The following is a 22,595-nucleotide window of genomic DNA, read 5'->3' as shown; positions in this document are numbered from 1 at the left end:
TTCCAGCACTGTCACCCTCATACTGCAATTCCATAGCGAACAGAGAGAACTCCTTTCTCATCTTCCTCATGAGTGCACTGATACTCATGCAACTATTTAGGGAGGGTTTACAGTTGAAGTGTTTCACTTCCACCATCAGGAAGAAATGAGCTTTCTCCCAGACAATCTCATAAAAGCACCTAGAAGATGATCTGATATTGTGGATGAATGTGCCGATGCCACCAAAGGACACACTGATGTTGACTCCTACCTGAGGCCCAACATCCACCAGAGGACACACTGATGTTGACTCCTACCTGCGGCCCAACATCCACCAGAGGACACACTGATGTTGACTCCTACCTGCGGCCCAACATCCACCAGAGGACACACTGATGTTGACTCCTACCTGCAGCCCAACATCCACCAGAGGACACACTGATGTTGACTCCTACCTGCGGCCCAACATCCACCAGAGGACACACTGATGTTGACTCCTACCTGAGGCCCAACATCCACCAGAGGACACACTGATGTTGACTCCTACCTGCGGCCCAACATCCACCAGAGGACACACTGATGTTGACTCCTACCTGCGGCCCAACATCCACTAGAGGACACACTGATGTTGACTCCTATCTGAGGCCCAACATCCACCAGAGGACACACTGATGTTGACTCCTACCTGCGGCCCAACATCCACCAGAGGACACACTGATGTCGACTCCTACCTGAGGCCCAACATCCACCAGAGGACACACTGATGTTGACTCCTACCTGCGGCCCAACATCCACAGCAGAGGGACTGTGACTGATATGTGGGCCCAGTGGCAGCTGTCCAGGGCGCTCAGCAGATACTCACATCCTGCCATCCGTCGTCGCTCTCCTTCTCACGCATCTTCTGCAGTTCCTCATAGTGGGCCTTCCTCATCACGCTCTGCTCAGCGAGGAGGTCACTTGTGGATTTAGTCCTGTTACAGAGGAAATGTGCAACATTACTCAACATTACTCAGACTCGTGTTCAGCTCGTTTGAGTGGATGTGGCAAAAATTGTGAAAAAAAGCAGCAAACAGCCACTTCAAACTTTCAAATGAAGTACACATTGTTGTATTAGTGAAACAGCCTCCGTACGCTGGACACTAGTGTATTAGTACTCAAAAGAGTGCACATCAAACCCCCTGTAACAGTGAACCTGCTCGGCACAGATTGAATGTCACAGTCTTTTGGCTGTGGACGTTTTCTAAATCAGAGGGACAACTGCCCTCACTCATGTGCATCTGTCTGAGGTCATACAGGACCAGGGCAGGAACACCACATAACCACACTCCTAAACCCGCCTCACCTGATACTGCCAGAGCCCCTTTGCAAAAATATAGGAAACCAGAGGATGACAAACAAGTCACGTCTCAGCTGGATGCTTCAACTGAACAGTTCACACTCCCTCAAACACACTCCCTCAAAACCATGCCGCTCCAAAAAGTTCATCAATCCATACTGGTTAGTAGCAACTTAATTGCTAGGCAACCAGAGCAACATCACATTTATAAGTAGTAGCTTCCTACCTTTTGTAGAGTAGAGCAAAGGTTACAGTGCAGATATCACATTACTGAGTGGCTGCAGAATTAGGTGGACATATGGTGGTCTTAAGCAATAGTTTTCACTTTTAGGGAAAGCAAGAGGAAAATGATGTCACTGGAACTGGAGTTCCCCACATGTCAAGGATCTGTAACTCTTATGTTACAGGAGTGCATGTGCCCAACCAACTGAAGGAATATTTCACTTGGCACTCACAGGCTGGGTGTGTTTGGGTAGTGAGTTCACTTAGACCCTTCCAGCTTTCACTGGACCTTGTGGCTACGCGCAATTTTGAGCACACCTCAAAGGCAGCCTTGTAAAGGGCGTCTGTGTCTAGCTGTTATTTATAGATGTGAGTAAGGTTTTCACATTCCTCCACAGCGTTGGTCATTACACTCCCACCTCCGCAAGTGTGAGGCCCCAGATGCAAACAGCAGAGGAGCGCCATCAAACGCAGGCAGACTTCAGGCGTCATCTTGTTTGAAGTCATTAATCACAAAAACTTTAGGTCACAATTTTTATTTTCCAGACAAACAGAAAACAGAAATCACACTCCTTCAGAAAGAAAAGACACACAGTAGCAACTCCTGAATAATAGTCAAACATTTATGTCATCTGGAGGTCCTGGACAAAACTGTTGCACACGCAATAAATATCTGCATATGTTCAAATATTTTAAAACATATTGGTAATATATTTTAATAAAGGTAAATCTTTGAATAATTAAATACATAAATATGTCTATAGTTTGCACATTAATGCTGTCTGTAAAGTGCTGTGGTCTGTCTATTTTATTTTATCTGATGCATTACATTATTGGAAACATTTAACAATGTCTCAAACCCTGAAGGAGAACAAACCTCATATTTATCAACCACTGTTAATGTTCTCTAATGCATATCTGCAGGCAACAGACTAGTGGAAGGGACAGATATGTGAGGGACAAGAGAACAGGGCAGATAACATGTTTTCAGCAGCGTTCTGCTAACCTCTCCACCATCAGCCTCTTCTTATAGCGCAGACGACTGGCCTCTCTGATGGCCTGCCATTTCTGCAGGTCCTCCTCACTGCGGGTTGGAGGGACACTGGGGCCCATTTGAGTGCTCCCTGAACTCGGACACTCCCCAGTGGGTCTGCACCCCCCTTGGATGGGCCCCGACCGTAGCTTCCTCACCAGCATGTCGTCCATTTTTGGATGCTCCTGCTCCCTCTGCCTTTGTTCCTCCTCTGGCTCCTCCCGCATGGGGTGGTGTGGGGCACACTGCAGCTTGGCCTGAAGGTGCGGGGGCAGGTCCCAGGGTTCAGGGACGGGCACGGGGTGGTAGCTATCGGGCGCCCCCGAGAGAGGACGTTGCACAGACCGCTGCTGGACCCTGCGATAGAGCACGTCATCTCTCTCGATGTCGGGGTAGACGGGCTGTCCGTCCCTCTTGGGGGTCACCACTCTGATGCAGGGCTCGTGGCGGCGGGGCGACTGGAGCAGGTCTCCGTATTTGAGCCACGCCAGCTCAGCGCTGCTGCGGAAGGCGGTCGTGCGGCGAGCGAACATGTCGTCATTTTCCAAATCGGGAACGATGTCTGCAGAAACGTTGTAGGGGTCCATCGGGTTCTCGCGGCCCCGGAGAGGGCACTGTTCACACTTAACAAGCCTTGGTCCCGAGGCAGGGTCTGGCCGCGGCCAGAAATCTGGAGGCTCAAAGCTCAAGGGGGCAGAGCTCTGAGGGGGGGAGGAGCTCTGCTGAGCATCCGTGAGTGGTGGTGCAGGGGGACTGCGGTTGAGCCAGAGAGAAGAAAAGGGGATTTAGAGCAAGCAAGGGGACAGGGAGAGTATGCAAGTGCAGAAGGGACCAAGCAAAGGGGACAGTGCATGGAGCTGTGGCAGAAAGAACTCTGAAGCGGTCGTGCAAAACCACAAAATTCCTTAACTATTTAAAAATTGCAACAAATGTTAAAGAAAAATTGGACTGTGAAAATTTTATAGGCATTATACTTAAATACAGATAATTCACATACAGATAGTCGTTTAGCAAGATGACTACATTGTGTAAAGGTGAATGACAGCTGAAGTACACGATCTGTGACGGTTAGTAGACTCCGAGCTGAAGTTAGTGCCACATACTACTGTATGTGGGGGATGGATAAGGACCTGGGTGTGGGGGGCCCGGCCCCAGCAGAGGCTTCAGGTGCATGGGGGTGAGAGGGGGGGGGCTCGGACTGAGAGCGAGAGCAAGAGGACGCACAGAGCCAGGGAGCAGCGCCGCTGTCCGAGTCCTCTGAGGAGGTCTCCCGGCTACACACGGAGAGGCCAGCAAAGGGAAGAGACGTAGGGGGAGGGTGGAAAAGACAGGACACAGAAGACAAAACAAATCAGAGCCCATCAGCCAATGGAGAGTTGAAACATAAACCAAACATATAGGAAAAGACTGAAATGACCACGAAACAAAGCCCAAAACCTATAAATTATTTACAGTGATATAAGACACCATCTGATCACCTAGATCAGAAAAGCTATTTGAGCATGGACATAAAAAGGCAGAACATTCCTATGTATCTGAGTGATGATGTGTGAATCCTGCCCTGACGTCCAGGACACACCTGAATCCTTGGATCTTTCTGTACCAGGGCCGGCGCTGAGAGCCCTTCTTGATCTTCTGCACATGCGCATCCTCCTCGGGTGTCCAGAACTTGGGCAGAAATTTATCGAAGGACATCGCAGCAGGGGGCTGGGCCATCAGACCCACCTTACGAGTGTAAAGGTCATCTTGCACGGGGTCAGCACGACCCCGGCCATCATCATCTTCCTCAGAGTCATCATACAAGCAGACGTTGGCACCGCCAGGCCTTCGAACGTGCGTCCGAGGAAGCTGTAACCCGCCGCTGATTAAGAAACAGTCGACTAGATGAGTCACTGCACACAGCCCTGGGTCAGCACACATCAAACCATTCACAGGAGTGAACAAATCAAACGCCAAGCCGAATAAACTAAGGGAGGATCTGCCAGAAGCTGCGTTTGAACATCATATTCAAAATGAAAATGACTGTTGTGTCAGACCAAAACACAGATGTCAAATCACAAGTCTTAGCAACTGAAAACCCCAAAACATGGAGGAAGCAGATGTTAGCACCGTTTACGCGACGACAGCAAATAGAAGGGTGACAAACTTGGAAACGGAGTCTGACCTGGGAGAGGTCAACATCTGTCGGGGGACGTTAGTGACAGTGACCAGGGGCCCCGGCGTGTGGGACACTGGCCTGGACTCCACACGCATGGGTAAGGCAAAGTTTGGTGGTGCAGCAGGAGCACGGCTATGGAATCTACGGCTGGCCAGGTCGTCCAGGACCAGGTCGGGGTCTGGATGGTCGGCGTCTGAATCGCTGCTCTCATTTTCAGAAGCCCAGGCGCGATGGCCAGTCGAGCTCACGGCGCCTGGGACACCCAGTAGGGAGGGGCCTGTCTGTGTGTGGTCAGCCCTGTGCCAGGTGTCCAGGAGCAGGGACAGGTGCATGATACCACAATGATACAGAATGAGACGAAAAGGCACCACAGCATTTGATCTGTTCCTTCTGGTCACAACCATCACAATGTCGCACCAACTATATTAACACCAGCTTTCAGCAATCTGTTCTCATTACCAAACCAAACTTTCATCTTTCCACAGACAAATAAATCTGAATGTTCTGAAAGTTCATAGGAGGAAATAAAACCTACTTTTAGGCCAAACTCTAAAGTTACATGCAGTGAAAAGTGAACCGCACATTGCAGTGGATGAAGCATTTGCCCAGAACCACCATTATAACGTGAGCTGTAGTGCGCCTGTACCTGGTGAAAGATCCGTCCTCGTCGGTGTACATGGGGCTGGCCCAACTCCGCCTGTTGTCGTCGTTGCGCTCCGCACGCTTCTTGCGAAGTGGGGCTGGCACGTAGCCCGATGCCTTGTCCTTACTCGGCAGAAACTGGTTGAACTGACTGCCCGTCTTCGGAGCGACCACCGCCGAGCGACGATAGTTCTCAGACATCCTGAATCCTAGTTCGTGGGAACTATCACAACCTGGAAGTAAAGAGGGAGAGAGAGGGGTAAGAGCTGGGTCTCTCCCTACACACACACACATAAATACACCACATGCATAGACACATACACAAAATAAAAGTGTATACACAGAAATGCAGACGTCTACGGTAAACAGGAATAATGTAACCGTGGGAACAGAGTGCATCTCATTTACAGACTGGTGTGGATCATGGTGGAATGTCTCACTGAGGTGAACACAGAATCCTGAGGGCCACCAATCACAGCTCAGCTTTCTGGAAGACTAACCACAAAGCTCAGAGATGAGTCAGGAAGAAAGGCTCAGAACTCAGATGGACAGAGACCTAAGGGTTATTGCAATGCCTATCAAAATAGCAAGAGTCCACTGAATACCACACTGATCTCACACGAGAGTCATATTTTTAAAACAAAACAAAAACATGATCAGCTAACGTACTGTGTTGTGGCCTTCAGTGTGTTCCACCTCAGCACTAATACCACTAGAGGGCATTAAACACTAGTTTTAAAAACTAAGTTGCTAATCATATTTTAAGCAAATTGGTATATAATGCTCCTCCAACCTTCTGACTTCATAAACATTCAACTTTTCATCGATCCAATGAAAATATTTCTACTGTGATACAGTAATACAATATCTATTTCAAATGTTACTGAGCACTGCTAGTATTAGGAAATCCAGTGTGCAACTTTCCCTTCCAAACACAACACAGAGCTCCTTACTATACCTTCTCCTTTTGATCCAATAAACAAACAACAAAACATTACCAGAAAGAAGGCAAGAAAACAGAAGCTAAGAGTGGGAACAGAAGACTTGTGTGCTGAGTGCTGTGAGTAGCAGGCTCGGGGTCTCACCCTCACGGCTGCCTTGGACTGTACTGTCAGAGGATGAGAGTCCTGGAGTGTGGTGAGTCTGAGCTGTCTAGTGAGTCTTCTCTCTCGTGTCTGCCTCGTAGTGGGAAGAGCTGCTGTCTGTCCAAGTATCAGCTGTGTCCACAGCCACCGTCTCCGTCACTGCCCAGCACGGACAGACAATTTTCAGATGCCTGATGAGCACGCAGGGTTGGAGGATTTCACACAAATGGGTGGGTGCGCACGCGCGTGCACTCACACACACACACACACACACACACGGCACGAAAGCACAAAAACTTGATTCAGCTGTTTGGCACAAGCAGGGATGTCTCTCAGGCCTCTACTGTCTTACAGTTTACAGTCTCAAGTCCACAGACACTGATTGATTTGAGAAACTTGCATTCTGCTCTCATTCTGAGTCGTATCAATAGACCCAAACATGTGTACAAACGTTTTCTGCTGTGTTTTTTTCTGGCTATGCTGAACACAATCATTTAAAGGAGGGCGGCATTCACTCGACTAACCCAATTCAACCATGCTCCGGCCTGCCACAGCCGTTCAATGGCAGGATGATGGGATAATGGGCCTGGGACAGCTGATGTTGCTCTTTGATGGAAGTGACTGACCACCGACTTAACATATGCATTTAATATGTTTCACAAATCTCTAGCAAGGGGAAAAATGAGCTGTGGTGTATTGAGTATGTGATTTAAGAATGATATATGACTGCGACTGACTGTGTGGTCTTTTTACTACATAACAGGAGTAAGTAAACAGGCCTGAAATAGCTGGCCGAGCGAAGCCGTTATGCTGTGTTTTTCTTTGCGTTTTTAGATTTGGTTTCAGTCTTGCCATGTAGCTGCTCGACTCTCAGTAATTCAGTTTGGTTTAAATACCAGAGGAGCTGGAAGCGATTTGGCCCTGGAGCACAGAGTTCAGGCCACTTAATCACTCACAAGAACTACACTACCATAACATCATGGCGCTCTTACCTTGTGTAGTGCTGTGCCTATTAACCCCTGAAATGACTTCAGGTTTAGGTATGGTCCATTATACAAAAGATCGACTTGTGCTTTTCTTCAGTATATAGTAATCAGAACCTGGAGCATGTAATTAAGTACAAATCAGGACAGAACTGTCTTCATATGAACACTGAAATGTGTCAGTCAGAAACAGGAATCAGTGAGAAAAACAGGTTTAAACACCATGTGCCTTAGATTTATTCTACAAGCAGGTGGCTGGACCTTCTTCAAACTATTGTTTCTACTTTGTTCTACAAGACTTGTTAAAAGTTTGAAACCTTTCATTAAACAGTATACTACTCAATTACATACTATTAAGAAACCACAAGGCACTGCCTGAACATATTGAGGTGAGGAATGCATTTGACAGCATAGATAAAAAAACAACAATTAACACCACTCCTACATATAACCATGTTCAAACTGTAAACATAGTCAAGACTATGAACATCAACATCTGACACAAAAAAACACCCAAAACAAACAAGCAAAGGGAATATGCACTTACATTGTTTAGCCTTCTGCTGGTCTCCTGATGGCTGCAGGAGAAGAGAGGAGAAGAGAAGAGAAGAGAAGAGAAAAGAGGAGAAGAGAAGAGAAGAGAAGAGAGGAGAGGAGAGGAGAGGAGAGGTGAAGAGAGGTTAAACGCTAACAGTCAGGGATGAGGACAACATAAGAATAGCCAGTCTGTCTGAGGTGCCAGTCATCCCCTGTGAACGAGCTGGAATGCAAGAGCCCGGATGCCAGTGCCAGCCTGTCCCACAGCACCGCGCAAGAGAGTCCGCACAAGCGCTGGCGCAGGACTGCAAACACATGTGCTACAACTATGACCACAAAACTGGCAACGCAGCAAAACTGGCAACTGCTGCATTCAGCTCCAGCGATCAGGAAAGTTCCTATCACCCTCTGCTCTCCTACGCCCAAATATCGGGCTGTGAACTGCCACGAGTCTCTTTGTGCAGCTATGAGAATGAGTAAAGTGTAGAAGGGAAGTGAAGCAGTGGGAATCTAGTGGGAATGTGCTGGATCTGGATGGGCCCCTAATGGGCCCCTGTGTAAAATAATTAAAAACACTTTGTCTCAAAATGTTGAATGAGACATCACATACATCAGCAAAGTGACTCTATCCACTGTGTCAGCGTCCTGGTGACACACACACACACACACACACACACACACACACACACACACACACACACACACACACACACACACACACACACACACACACACACACACACACACACACACACACACACACACACACGACAGCCCACAAATGCACAAACTGAACTTCTGTCACATCCTGAACTTCTGTCACATCCAACACTATCTATCACCTCAGTGTACCTATGGGGTGTCAATATAAGTCATAAAACAATTAAAATAATAAAACATCAGACTGCAAGATTTTTATCATAACTGAAGAACAGATGTGGACTTAGAGTCCAAGACTCTAAGTCCTGCTCTGATCTTTGCATTTTATTTTGCCTCACAGTGATTGAGAGATTGACCTTTGGTAAAGGGCTATTCTATTGTCTTAGCCCAATGGCTGCACAAAATTATGTAAAATTGCCTACACAAAGTTGTTTCCTTGAGAGATTGGTAATTTAGAATAAGTCAGGGGTCCTGGGCCCTGTGGTCCCACATCATCGCTGTAGCTAGTAGCAGGTGCAGAAGGTGTGACCTTGATTCCTGATACCTGAGTCAGGACCAGTAGCTCCTGTACAGAGGCAACATTCCTACAGAAGCACTTTGAATGAAAAGAAACTTTAATTGATTCAAACTGTGACAACATCTAACGACAGAAACTCAGTGATGACATGACTCAAAGAACTGATAGCAAAGTATTCATTGACTTTCACATGTAACTGAATAAATTTAGGTGCAGTGAAGTGAATGAAACATTCATCCAGCCACATCATACAGGTTTATTGCCCCAATAAAAGTGGTGAGATGGAGGGAACAAAAATACTGCTTTGTCATGCCAGAGCAAAGTCCACATTTATGGTGGCACTGGAATGGGAACTTCAGGAACAATCTACATCAGCAGTGATTAACAAATGCTCAGCAAATGTCCTCCAACAAAGTGAACACGAGGGCAAGGCTCTCTGCTCCTGGTTCTATAACATGGCCCAAGAATCCCCACGCTGTTCACTCAAGCAATATTAAGATGTCAAAATATATCTGGAAAATATATCTGCTCCACTCTTTTAAAGCCTCAGTACCTCAAAACGTGGACTTTGGAAAGATACATTTTGAGAAGTCATTCTGAGGAATATGTCTGAGCCCTTGGTCATGATGACCTTTGAGAAGATTAGACTTGTATTCATTCTACAGTCTTTGGAATACTATGATCAGATGAAGTGTTTTGACGCTGGGTCTTACTGCTGCTGACAGAATGTCAGGAAAGCATGATCTACATGCATCATCATTCATGGCTGAAAAGGCATCGGCAAAGACCGACCTGCACCTACCATGCCAAAACCATTTAAGTGAAAACCATACTCATTATTTTATGGCGATTGTTCATAGTGACATCTGCCCTTCCGTGAGGACCCAGTGAGTGTTTGGAGGTCCTATTTGAAGAAAGAAAAATACAAAAAGTATTTCCCGAGTCTTAAAAAAGTCTAATACGGTGTTAGGAACGGACTGAAATGAAATAGCACATGAAATAGCCCCAATCATTTTGGTGCTTTTGTGTTATACAGCCAAATGGCCTGAGGGGACTGAAGAGAATAATGAAATATCAACATGTATTTTAATAATAAAAAGAAATTGGTAATAAAAGTGATGTGTTACTAAATGCCGTTTATGTGAAAACCTTTTTTATTTATGGGCATTCCTGGGTGAAATTTAGGATTCCCCCCAAATTTTAATTTATATTTATACAATATTTAGTAGTGCAGGTCTTTCACAAATTCATATTAGCAGTATAAGATTTGAATGTGTTTACTGTGGAATCCTATGTTACCTACAATACGTGTGACCAAAGTGTCCCCTGCTGAACTCTGTGTTGATGGCTAAGAGCTCTGTGTGCACCATCAAGCTCTGTGTTTACATCGACACCTTCCCACAGACCTGTGATGTGCCAAAGACATCAAAACCGCAGCCAGGATCCTGCATCTGTGACCACATGCACATCGACAGGGAAACCGGCCTAGGCAGCATTCCTGAGCAGCCCAGCATCAGAGCAGCTCACGAGCCCTCAGGCCACCAACACGGAGTATCTGGGAATACAGCAATCCATAGTGCTGCATGATGGAACACCTTATTTTGCTCAATCATGTAGTATCATAACGCTTTCTGAATGTTCTCGGACTCATATTTTTGTGACTGTGCAATTTATAAGATGAGGAGGGGCCAAAATCACTCAAGCACATGGAAACTGTGTGTGTGAGCAGGACATGAAGCCTGTGAGGCCACCGACACAGAATGAAACACACAAACACATTCCACTCCATACCAGCACTTTCAGTTACACAACATCCTGCGTATTGTCCAGATATTATGAGTAACACCCTTTCTCGGCATCTATATAATGACAAAGCTCAAGACCAGTCAAACCTTACCAAGCCCTGCTGGGTTATCCGAACGCAACATCCAGACAATAGAAAGACCATGCGTGAAACATCAACACCTCCATTTAGTAGAAACTGCTGTGTGGTTTCATATTCATAAAAGTGAGAGGTGTGTGCACACACATACCTGAGCGATTATGCCCTCCCAGCCCTGCGACATTCTGCTCACGTTAGCACCAACAAATACCACAGGAGCTTTGCCACTCAGCACAAACCAAAACTTCACCTCACAGCTTACCGTCTGGCCAGACGTGTTGGGAGAAGGTCAGTGATGTCACAAATACGTCTATGAAAGGCTGGTTGGTTCCTTTAGTCACCAGTCCCTACTATTCATGAGCAAACACAGTGAGACCGGCACTTAAGACTGCAGATGAACCAGACAAGAGGTATAAACTCCACCCCTGTTCACCAGGTTATGGTACATTCTGGGGTTAATTGATGTGCTGTTCACCATACTAATATTTTTAACTGTTTTGGAATGCACAACCTGATCAGAGCTCTTATGATAGGGACAAGCTCCCAGCCTCACACGCCCAAAGAGCAAACACAGCATTCACTCACTGTGGCATCTGCCCTTCCTTTTAGCCCATGTATGCAATTTTAATATTTTGAATGCCTCTGAAGGGAGCATACAAATTTCAAATAATTTAAAACTCAAACGAAGGTAAACTTCACAGCCATTGCACAATAAGTATTGGCAAATACTGCAGCATCAATGACAGAAACTTACTGAAGTAGTTTCCAGAAAGTAAACATATTTAAAAATTCTCTTTACTCTGAAAGAATTTAGAAAAAATCCAATGTTAAGAGGAAAACAAAAACAAACAAAAAGTACACATAATTTAAGGTATTCTAAGTTTAAATAAAGAAATAACTTTTCTGATATCAGTGTGGATATTGCATAACAGTAGGCAACAATGAAATATGTACAGTTCATCAGTGGCTAGCATACTACACAACTGATCCCAGCACAAAGTTCATGTCTGACAACTTCACTGTCACAACCCACAATTAAGGACTCTGTACTATGATTTTAATGTGTGTATAATCTGACATTCCATCAATCTGCAGCTGACAGGTGGAGAGGTCTCATGTCACCTTCTCAATGTTCATCTCAAAGAGGAGTTCAATGAGTGAGAAAATAATACCAACACATCCCGAAGATTCACAGTTTTAACATCTGGCAGACACTTCTATTTAGAGCGACCTACACTCTTCAGAAGACAGCATGTGTGCTTGTTGGGAATCGACCCTTGACCATTGTGGTGCGAGCACCTGCTTTGCCAGGGCTGCCCAGGTGAAGAATCAAACAGAATCATCACCACCATCACCATTCAGTAGCACCACTGGGTTGCAAAAGCTCATCTTGGACCTTTATAAAGTGCTGCTAAAAAAAATGATTTATTTTTCCTTCAGTTCAACAAGAGGACTTAAAAAGTAACACAGTCTGCCTACCATTGCCGTGTCTTTTCCAATATACATCTAAGAAGAGTACTTAAGTTCACCCCGCACATACGGTGTCCTTTTACAGACGAGGAGGAGAGCCCAGGGACCGGGAGCCGACACACTTGCTTTTTACAGTCAGATGAGTCATGGTGAATGGAACCGCAGCTTATCTGAGTCCAGTTAGCAGCTCCACTTTGCCTTGTGGGTGACACCAGGCATGAAGTCAGAACTTCCAAAAGGCCTGTAACCCTCCCATTTTACTGACAGGGAACCACAGCAATGCTTTAATACTTCGGGGAGCTTTAGTCAAAGCTGTGGTTGTAGGTTTTTTGTGTGTTCTGCTATGTGGGAGAAACTGCATCAAACACTGTCAATGTGCCTCCTGTATGCATAATAAGTAGGTGAATGCAATATGTACAATAAGTCCACAATAATCCAGTAATTAGCTGTGAGGGTCTAAAGAGCAAAAGAACCCTTCATAGATGATCACCCCCTTGGTATATACCCAGAAAAGCTTACACGCTGCACAATGTTCAGACCAAAACACATCATCCATGACAGTGTTGTAATCACAAGCGTGGTTTGGTGGGACGTTGAAAACTACGTTTCTGGAGGTAGAAGGGGGGGGGGGGGGGGGGGGTGTAAAAAAAGAAGCTGCTCGTCACGCAACTCATCAAGCACTATTACAAACTGAACCTTCAAAAATTAGAACAGCATACTGCCTGCTCTGACAAATACACACACACAACAACCTGAGAGGGGGTGGTGCTGCTGATCTGGGCACTGACAGCAGCCCATAGGAGCCAGGTCCTTCAGCACGCTCACACACACACACACACACACACACACGACACACACACACGACACACACACACACACACACACACACACACACACACACACACACACACACACACACACACACACACACACACACACACACACACACACACACACACACACACACACACACACACACACACACACACACCCCACAGGGAGCCGATAAACCTATAATAGGGTTGATCAGTGTGGTTGCTAGGGCCTGGAGGGTGTGGCATGGTTACGGTCAGGCAGGCTTTGTTAACCTGCGCTTGTAATGCCGATTCTGAACACATTCTCACTACTTCCTAGTAAATCTGTCATGACTGAAACACACTTGCTCTCCGCATTTGAACCAGTACACAATTTCTAAATGCATATAGGCAAGATCAAGCTGTCAGTAATGGACAGGACAGTTCACTACAGAGACCCCTACAACTCAACAGAATAAGTATGTTTATGGCAGACAAAATAAGGGAACAAAAGATAAATCTGTCATGCTCGGTAAGTGATTTGTAAAATAAGGCAGCTTGGCCGTAAGCAGCACTGTCACGGTTCAAAACCACAGCCGCCTTAAAGACACACCTGCAAAAGAAACCTGAACAGGTTGTTCAACATGCCATGTTCACCACACACTAGTCTAAGAAGAAAATTAAAAACACTAAAGCTACAATAACATGCTGTAACTCACCCACAAAAAATGCTGAGATGTTTTAAGGGTATATTAATCACTGTCATTGTCAACATCGTCATCTTCAGTATGTTTACTACTACTACTAGTAGGAGAAGTAGAAGTACTATTAGTGCACTTTTAAAATTTGTTTCAATATGTAAAAAAATAAATACATTTTGGCATTTCCAAATGGCAGCTCTCCAGTTGACCAGTTCTCTGACATGTCGGTGTGAAGTGGATCTAAACATCCTCTGTTATCACACCATGGCCTTATCAGAGTTTCATGGTCAGTGAGATAGCACTTACTTCCAACCTCTTACATCTTTATTCATTTAGCTTTTCAAAAATAATTTTCTTTTTAGAAAAATCACTTAATTATGGACATATTTTTAGAATTCAAACACTGAAAATGAAACATCTCCTTCTAAAGCCTTTAAACCTTTCTCAGGGGTCATAGATGAGTTGGGCTGTAGCTCTGATAATGGGCTCAGTTAAATTTAAACCGAGGGTCAGTAACACAAGATCATTTTACACAGGCATGTGTACCGCGTGGGCTGTCTTTCAAAATCAACAAGCTTTCAACCACAGACAAAATTCAGTCACTTTTCTTTAGTCACAGCAGCAAAATTCCACCTTGGAAGAGTATTAAATTCCTTAGACCAACCAAAGAGGCTCACAACTGAAACAAAACAAAACTTACTTGATGGTAACACGTGTGGATAAATGCTGTAGGTCTCCCGAATGGAACAGCTGAACTTCTTTAAGTCCTAGCCTGGCACAAGCCTTTAGGAATATGTTGTCATTGTCCTGTCGACAGAGAATATGTGACTACCTTTTCACTCAGACTGTAATCATACAACAATTCTGTTGGGCACACAATCCAGAAATCATTGCATCCAAAGTTCAGACCTCCTGTGAGCTGAAGGGGCGGAGAGAACGTACTTCAGGTGGCAAATCAAGAAACACTACAAGAAGGCGGGATTTGGTGACTGATCTGTCACTTGACCTGTGACAACAGGAGCTTGTCCTTGGGGCGGAGCTAAAAATACGTCTGTACATGAGTGTTCCAAGTCCCCTCCCCCTGTCATGTAAGGCACTCATATGCGCTCATCCACCCTGCCCCCTTAAGGACAAACACATACAAACTCAACCATATTCTCCCTTCTCACACCCAGAAACCATCTCTGTGCGTCTCTGTGAAGCACACCTGCGGCAGCAGCAGGGGGTGGATTATTTTGCAGACATGAGGTTGCTATGACACACACGATGGGTGACTTAAACATCAAACTATTTTTCCCCTAAGCAATTGTTCCAGAAGGTTGAAGGTTCCACCTATTAAAGAAATTCCTGTTTCAGCTGTGTACACACTGTGTGTGCTTACATACACAACATAATGTATTTGCATACTTCTAGATTAGGTGACATGCAATTTTGTAAATGATATTAAATGTTTTTACTTTGATGGGATTCACCAGTGTGTCACATTGGACATGTGCAGTCCCACCCTTCTTTGCCAGTGTATATAGTTTTAACATGGCTTGAAATAATCACGGGGTGCTTTGGTCTATATTTACACAGCTACATGCTTATTAGCAGATGGTAGTGCAACCTTATGAATCTGACTCCACTAGCCCATCAACAATAGTCCTCTCCTAAATGACAGTAAAATTACCTTCTGGTATTCAAAGGCTGTGTCCAACCAAAGGTCATCTATCACTACAGGCCCTGGCTCACAGGAAAGTATTTTGCTCTGTTATGGGACAAACAAATTCCAAATTGTGGTAAACGATCTATAAATATCACTAAATAATAATGCCCCATCACTCAGACATCTAGATATTCAAGTAATTGTGATCACTATTGAAGAATGCAAAGAATTCATAAGAATTTATACTTAATCCTTCATTTTTCTCACCAGCTCACAGAGCAAATAATCAACATGTTCTAGACGGGGACGGGCAGGAGTGCAGATATGCTAACCAACATGTTAGCTGTTCCCAAACAGCTGGAGGACAGGAGGAGCTGTGTGTCGATGTATTCTGTATTCTGTTCTCTGGATCTGCTAGAGTTACGTCATCATGGACTATGCCTAAACACCTTCAGGAGCACAAAGGAAAAGTCTGCAGTAGATACACTTAGTCCACAAACACCACACAGAAACTCATTCTTGAATATTTACCCATATTCAGTTCAACCATGCCACTGCTCCAGAAGTCAAGCAAGTATAAATGAAAGGATCTAATAAGTGGGGATACAGCATCTATTCAACATTTGAATAGCTGATGCTCTTATGAAAGCAAAACTGTTCACAGAGAGCAGTCCTCTGTAGTAAACTCTAGCAGGTATATCATCTAAATACCAGGCCAGTTTAAATTAACACTCAAATCCTCAAATCATGCAGAGATAATGACACTTAAAGCATCTCGTACTGACTTGGTAGTGCACATAATCCTGTTAAAAATGTTGCACCCGACAAACAGTTGCCATCCCAACACATAACTATTAAGACTCTTCTTAAGAATGTCAACCACTACAACATACTTGCTGTAAGGTCAGACGTAAATGATTTAGCATCAAGAAGAGCACAACAACATGCGTGCCTAAGAGTGTTCAGACTGACAGTAAAGGCCACACACACACGTACACACACACACACACACACACACACACACACACACACACACACACACACACACACACACACACACACGCACACACACAGACACACACACACACACACACATATGCACACACACAGATACATGCTCACACACACACAGACAAGCACACACACACACACAGACAAGCACACACACACACACACACACACACACACACAGGTGTTCTTATGTCCTCTATTCTGTGGACGTCTAATTACTAAAGCTAATGAGGGACCAGCAGAATATCTGTCACATAAACTTCAATAACACCGGAGCCAATAAAACTATTCAACAATAAACACATAATTTTAGCCTATGGAGTAAACAAGCTTGGTGGTTTACTGAAGAAGGAAAAAATACAATTTAGATAATATATTTTGTCAGGTCCCTATTCCCAGTGGTGAGATTTAGTTCAGATATATACACCCAGCTCAATTACAGAGTTCTGAACCCTGTGGAGTCATTTCTCAGCTCAACCCCAAAACACATATGATACAGACCAACATTTCTAATGTGGCCAGGCACAAGTACACAAGTGTAGGTTTCCTTTCCAGATTGTTAAAAGGAGGATCAGCTACCCACTGGGACAGTGAGGAAAACCACAGTTCTGGGGTTTGATGGAACATGGAACTCTCTGCTATGGAAAACTGAACCATGCACAGACTGAAACCAAATAGCAGATACAGCAAAGCGCACCCGGGCCAAAGTCAGTAAATAGTCCTCTAAACCACAGATTTCTATTCTCACCCTAATGAGTCTTCATTGTCCCTGACTGAAAGCCCATGCACATAAAACAAAAGCGTAGAATAATGGCAAATAGTCAGATGGGATAGTAATGGTGCTGATATGATTTCTGAGTCTTAGAATTGTCTCTCATTTAGTGGAAAAAATAAATTTGATTGGTCATAAACATAGCTTTGCATTTTTTTTGTCCCAGTTTAGCATTCTCATGACAAAGTCATTCAACAGCAATTTTAGTTCAGCAAAAATACACTCCAAAAAGGGGTATGTTTCTAAATGTTTTCTTTAGCAAGCCTTGGTGAAGACGTTGCCATTTCAATTCTCAGATGAAAGTGTATACTCTGCAAATTCAGGGGCTTTGGACCCACCTCAGGAAATACCGTTGTAATGCCTGCTGGACACGGAAACGCTTATCCAGGTTTACCTTGGTAAATATCCCACTGTTTTAAAGGATAATGTGCACCAAACAAGCTTACAAGCATTGCTGCAATCCAACCTTACAGCACTAAGAACAAAGAAGTCCTGACTTATGTCTACACACTTTTATGTTCTTTGGGAAAAACTTTACACACTGAAATGACAGCAGCAGTAGACAGTTATATCATTATTCACAACCTCTCTGCAACACTACAAAAAATAATTCTTGCAAGTAAGTTATGTTCCACATATTAAAGTGATATTTTTAGGGTGCTGAGTAATGTTTTGAAGGTGCAGCATAAAGGCCAGGACACTTCAAGGCTTCTTGTTCTCTTATCTTCAGTTAATGTTGTATCATGCGCACTTGGGGGCAGTTATGGTCTGGTGACCGGAGGGTCTTGGGTTTGGTTCCCAGGTCTGAGGCCATGACTGAGATACCCTTGAGGTGCCCCAACTGCTCCCCGGGCACCGGGCTAGGGCTGCTCACTGCTCTGGGCTCTAGTAATCACTAGTGTGTGTGTGTGTGTGTGTGTGTGTGTGTGTGTGTGTGTGTGTGTTCTAACTGCACAGATGGGTAAATTCGGAGGACAAATTTCGATTGGGGTGAAAATCACAACTGACAAATATGGCACATTACTTACTGGAGTGCTATTGTTTTTTGGGGGGTGGTGCGGGGGTGTATAGGGTGCACTCATTTGTACACATTTATGCTTCCACATAAAAAAATGCAATAAAAAACAGGAACTTACCAGACCAGCAATGGGTGTGGAAAATCTGTTAAGCCTCTTGATACCAGGCTTGATCTTGTTAACTAGACTGGAGGGAGAGAGAATGGGCAACGTCACAGCAAATACTGGGCAGTAAAGGTGCATCTGCTACCTGTTTATGGTGTTTAATGTTTAACACATGCCTTTGGATTCCAGAGTCATTTGATGACCTGAAAAGAAAGGGCAAGTATCTATTTAAACATGCTCAAGCCAAGAAAAGCGTTCTTGCTAACATGCTACTTTTTGGGGAAAAGTAGTAACTGAAAGAATTGTCTCAGTTTGATGAAGATTTGAATGGCATATTTTTGTATTTTGTATTTTGTGACTGTAGCGTAATGAGGAATGTTAACAAGATTTAGATGTGTTTTACAAAGGCTTAGGGCAACAACCACACCTGGGTCTCAAACTCACAGGTGGTTAACATGTTCCCCAAACACCAGACCAAAGAGCCAGCTCCCTCCCACAGTATCCAACACCTTCACCTTTCAGCACACGTTCCTTCAGAGAGGCTGACAAGACTGCACAGTTTACACTTGCCTTTGTCCCCTCACAGAAAAGAGGTTTGTTAACATTGGCTACACTCCTGATGGTCTCACCATTCTACCCAACTTCTGACACTACTGGTAATGAAGGCTGAGGGCAGGAACCACACCTGCGTGTCAAACCAACAGGTGGGAAACATGTGCTCTGACCACTGGACAAAATAGCATTGGCCATTTTTACTTTCTGAATGGAATGATGGCCTCTATCAAATTGTGGTTTAAATTCCATCTATTGACTCATAAAATCCAAACAGAAAGTACCAAAACCGAATTTTCAGTATTGTATTTATGTCCTTAAGTGAAATCACCAAGATCAGACAAAATCTGACATTAATCATTAGTCTGAACTAGTTTAAAGAAATTTAAACTAGTCAGTTCATAAATTATGATTTTTGTTTGTTATCTCCACAAGCTCCACATGTCAAATAACTCAACAACACACAGCATGTCTAAGGTGCAAAATTATGAATGTTAGCCACAGTAGATACGTTTTAATGTGATTTAACTGAATATATGCAAGTATGCAAGTATGTAAGCAACTTTAAGTTGTAAGTTGTACACAGAGGGTCATCGCCTTTGGCCATTCAGCCATTCCGACATTATGTAGTGTGTAAGCCTGACAGTAATTGTCTCAGTGCATGTGTTAATTAAGTAACGAGTGTCTTGAGGAGGGGGCAGAGCACTGGGTTCCTCAGCCTGCTGAGTCACCGCTCTGGATGGACATGCTGGTGTCAGAGGTCCTGCCACCCACACATCACCCCAGAAGCGTCCCGTCATGTTCATGGATGGAGGTGAAAGTCCTGAGCTTGCATTCGAGCCCGGTGTCACCGCAGCATCCCAGAGTGTCCGCACGGCTCTCCTCGATCTGAGCCTGCAGCAAGACCCGCCCCCATACAGCACCGCAGGGTGCAGACTGTGGGATTCAAGACCCCCCAACATACGGCACTGCAGGATCCAGACTGTGGGATTCAAGACCCGCCACCATACGGCACCGCAGGGTCCAGACTATGGTATTCAACTGCAGTCTAGTTGCTGCATAAAGTACCTGACATGCGTTGCTATATTTTGCACAGCTACAGAATGACCTGTTTTTTTGTTTGTTTGTTTTTACCAGACTGATTTATGTTTGACGTGTCACATTGCTGCAGTGAATTAACAAAAACCAGAAAACGCTGAATTTATGAAATTCGTCAGGATGCTCACAGCACCCAAGAAAAATATAGATACATACAGTATAATCTTTAGAGGTTCATTTGCATGTTGCAGCAATCAGTGCTGGTCAATATTTCAATAACAACTCACAAATGACGTATCTTTCAGTGCCATTGGCTATCCTTCAAACATCTCTTCCCTTCAGCCTTACTTTCATCCTGCTTGCTCACTGGCACTCTTTCTCTCTCTGTCTCTGTATCTCTCTCTCTCTCTCTCTCTCTTTCTCTCTCTCTCTCTCACACTCACACACACACACGCGCACACACATGCACACATGCGCACACATGCACACATGCGCACACACGCACACACGCACACACGCACACACTCGTCCTTATGCTGTGCTTCTGGGTGCTTGGACGCCTAGAGATAAAATGCAAGGCTTCTAAAACCAATCAGGAATTACTGGAACAGGCAGGACAGTTTTTTTACACCAGCAAGAGGGCTTTTCAAACAGCAACAATAACACTACAGAAACACCACCGCACCCATGAAAACATGCATGTTTACACACTCTCTGTCACTGACCTCAGAGCACCTGTAGCAGCACTGATGCATTAATAACTTACAATTTAAATGTAATTCAAGATGATATTGTGCTGCATATTAAAGTCCTTCCAGGGAAATAACTCACCATGTAATGTCTCAGTACAAGCTGTAAATATCCTTTCTATACCTCACAAAAAAATTATCTTTACCCTGGAACGTTGCATACAACATATTGAATTATGCTTAAATAATTTAACAGTTAAGTGAAGGTGTTTTGCCTAGTTTAGACTGGACAAAATCATTTATGTCTGTCTGGCCTTATGCAACTCTAAGAACTCAGACCCTAGTGAACTCAAAGTTACATTTCTGCAGGATTACAGTAGTAAAAATAGGATTACTTACTCACAGAAGAGCACTCCATTCTCCAGAGAATGCCGGAAGTTGCTGCTCCCAAACGTCTTCTTAGAAACCGCCTGTGAGCGGAGAACAAACACAGGAAGCAGCGGCTAGTGGGTGAGAAGGGTAGATGTGCAATTAGAGGAGCGATGAGGACTTTAACCAGCTGTCCTGAAACGACCGGCACGCCGCAAGCTCGCAGTACCTTGGTTTAGCCTCCCTTTGCTCCCAGTACTTCAGCAAACTTCACTGGAAGCCAGCAGCCAAACCACAGAGAACAAGAGGATGTGGAAGGGGAGGCCCGTGACACGTAGATCTAGTCCCATGCTCACCCCAGACACAAACGTCAGTGCAGCCAAGTTCACCTTCTACTGTGCATAGGATGGTGACTTTTATAAATCTGCTTTGTGTCACATTCACTTTGAGTCTGTTAAGTCATTAATGCAAAAACCAGATAAAAAATTATTAAGATCCTACAGGCTCCCAAAAAGAATAGAAAAACACAGTCACAAGAAGTAACTGTATATATAGCTCCCTCTCTAGCTGGCTAGCCTTGGCTATAGGGCAGTGTCTGTGCAAGGAGGACTCAATGAGTGAAACAGGTCCAACTGGCTAAGCTGGCACCAGCAGGTGCTGCACGAAAAGCAATCCTGTGAGCAGGGCTTTCACTCATTGTTATCTTTCTTTATATGCACAGCTTCAAAGAGCATATAACATATCCTTAGAACAACAGCAGAACAGAATAGTGGTAACATACTTCCACAATCCTGATTCACAGGCCAGCGCCACCATTTTCTCTCCAGATCCAGAAGCCAACAACAAACCTATAGTAGAGGATTGGAAAGGCTTTGAAAGAGTTTTAGATTCAGTTCATTTTGACATTTCATAAAGCACAGATTAATTTAGTACAATCAATACCTAGCCATTGTGTTTTAATTGGAGGTCCAATTAGAATGACATCACCGTTTCATGGATACACTGCTGCAATTCAAATGCATTTCTAAAATTCATGCTCCACTGTAAACAAACTCATATACATCTAGGCATGTCTAATTATATGAAATCCTGACCTCTGGTGTTTATTTTTGGTAGGAATAAATCCAGAACCAATTAATGCATATAAAATATAGAACTTTGCAGCAAATGATTTGTGTTCTGTGGTTTTAGACCTGGATGCCCAGAGTCACAGCTCAGTGTGCTCAAACACACCTTATTAAGCTCTTTAACAGCTTAGCTATGTTAGAGCAGAGAAACCATTGCACTGCTGAACATGGCCTTCCAGGACTGGAGATGCTGATATTAGGCAAAAACAAATGGTTAAATCAACCTGGATGAAGCTTTCTTAGTAAACTTATCTTCTTGTACATACATG

The 22,595-nt window shown here is 44.3% G+C and overlaps 2 protein-coding genes and 1 long non-coding RNA gene across 11 annotated transcripts in view; all 3 read right to left on the bottom strand.

Annotated features, from left to right (window-relative positions):
* lmo7a (LIM domain 7a) overlaps window positions 1-14,913 on the bottom strand; it is a 28,945-nt gene extending 14,032 nt beyond the window's left edge. For all 9 annotated transcript variants that reach the window (XM_076985408.1, XM_076985411.1, XM_076985413.1 and 6 more), the window contains exons 1-5: window positions 14,700-14,913; window positions 7,986-8,016; window positions 6,456-6,646; window positions 5,375-5,603; window positions 842-950 (exon numbers count right to left, since the gene is read on the bottom strand). In XM_076985408.1, coding sequence (XP_076841523.1) covers window positions 842-950; window positions 5,375-5,571 — 306 coding nt within the window. In that variant the 5' untranslated portion in view covers window positions 5,572-5,603; window positions 6,456-6,646; window positions 7,986-8,016; window positions 14,700-14,913. The remainder of the gene's footprint in view (window positions 1-841; window positions 951-5,374; window positions 5,604-6,455; window positions 6,647-7,985; window positions 8,017-14,699) is intronic.
* Window positions 2,058-5,060, bottom strand: LOC143485832 (uncharacterized). The gene is made up of 5 exons (XM_076985446.1): window positions 4,735-5,060; window positions 4,301-4,431; window positions 4,150-4,238; window positions 3,795-3,844; window positions 2,058-3,323 (listed from the first exon to the last, which is right to left on the bottom strand). The coding sequence occupies exons 1-5, from the start codon at window positions 5,058-5,060 to the stop codon at window positions 2,525-2,527; spliced, it is 1,395 nt and encodes a 464-aa protein (XP_076841561.1). The 3' UTR covers window positions 2,058-2,524.
* A 3,652-nt stretch (window positions 14,914-18,565) lies between the features above and the next one.
* On the bottom strand, window positions 18,566-22,176 carry LOC143485820 (uncharacterized). The gene is made up of 3 exons (XR_013123050.1): window positions 21,429-22,176; window positions 21,230-21,333; window positions 18,566-18,633 (listed from the first exon to the last, which is right to left on the bottom strand). It is a non-coding gene; the product is annotated as an uncharacterized LOC143485820 (long non-coding RNA).
* Window positions 22,177-22,595: the final 419 nt, after the last annotated feature.

This window comes from Brachyhypopomus gauderio, unplaced genomic scaffold, assembly GCF_052324685.1.
Source record: "Brachyhypopomus gauderio isolate BG-103 unplaced genomic scaffold, BGAUD_0.2 sc40, whole genome shotgun sequence".
Classification (NCBI taxonomy): domain Eukaryota; kingdom Metazoa; phylum Chordata; class Actinopteri; order Gymnotiformes; family Hypopomidae; genus Brachyhypopomus; species Brachyhypopomus gauderio.
Note: the sequence above shows the minus strand (reverse complement) of the source record. Positions and strands in the feature narration are given on the sequence as shown.

Excerpts from the sequence above, each read along its gene's own strand:
- LOC143485832 (XM_076985446.1), bottom strand. The coding sequence starts at position 5,060 with ATGCACCTGTCCCTGCTCCTGGACACCTGGCACAGGGCTGACCACACA. Across the intron at positions 4,432-4,734 it reads CAGATGTTGACCTCTCCCAG|CGGCGGGTTACAGCTTCCTC; the intron begins GTCAGACTCCGT and ends TTTCTTAATCAG. Across the intron at positions 4,239-4,300 it reads GCAAGATGACCTTTACACTC|TTCTGGACACCCGAGGAGGA; the intron begins GTAAGGTGGGTC and ends TTTCTGCCCAAG.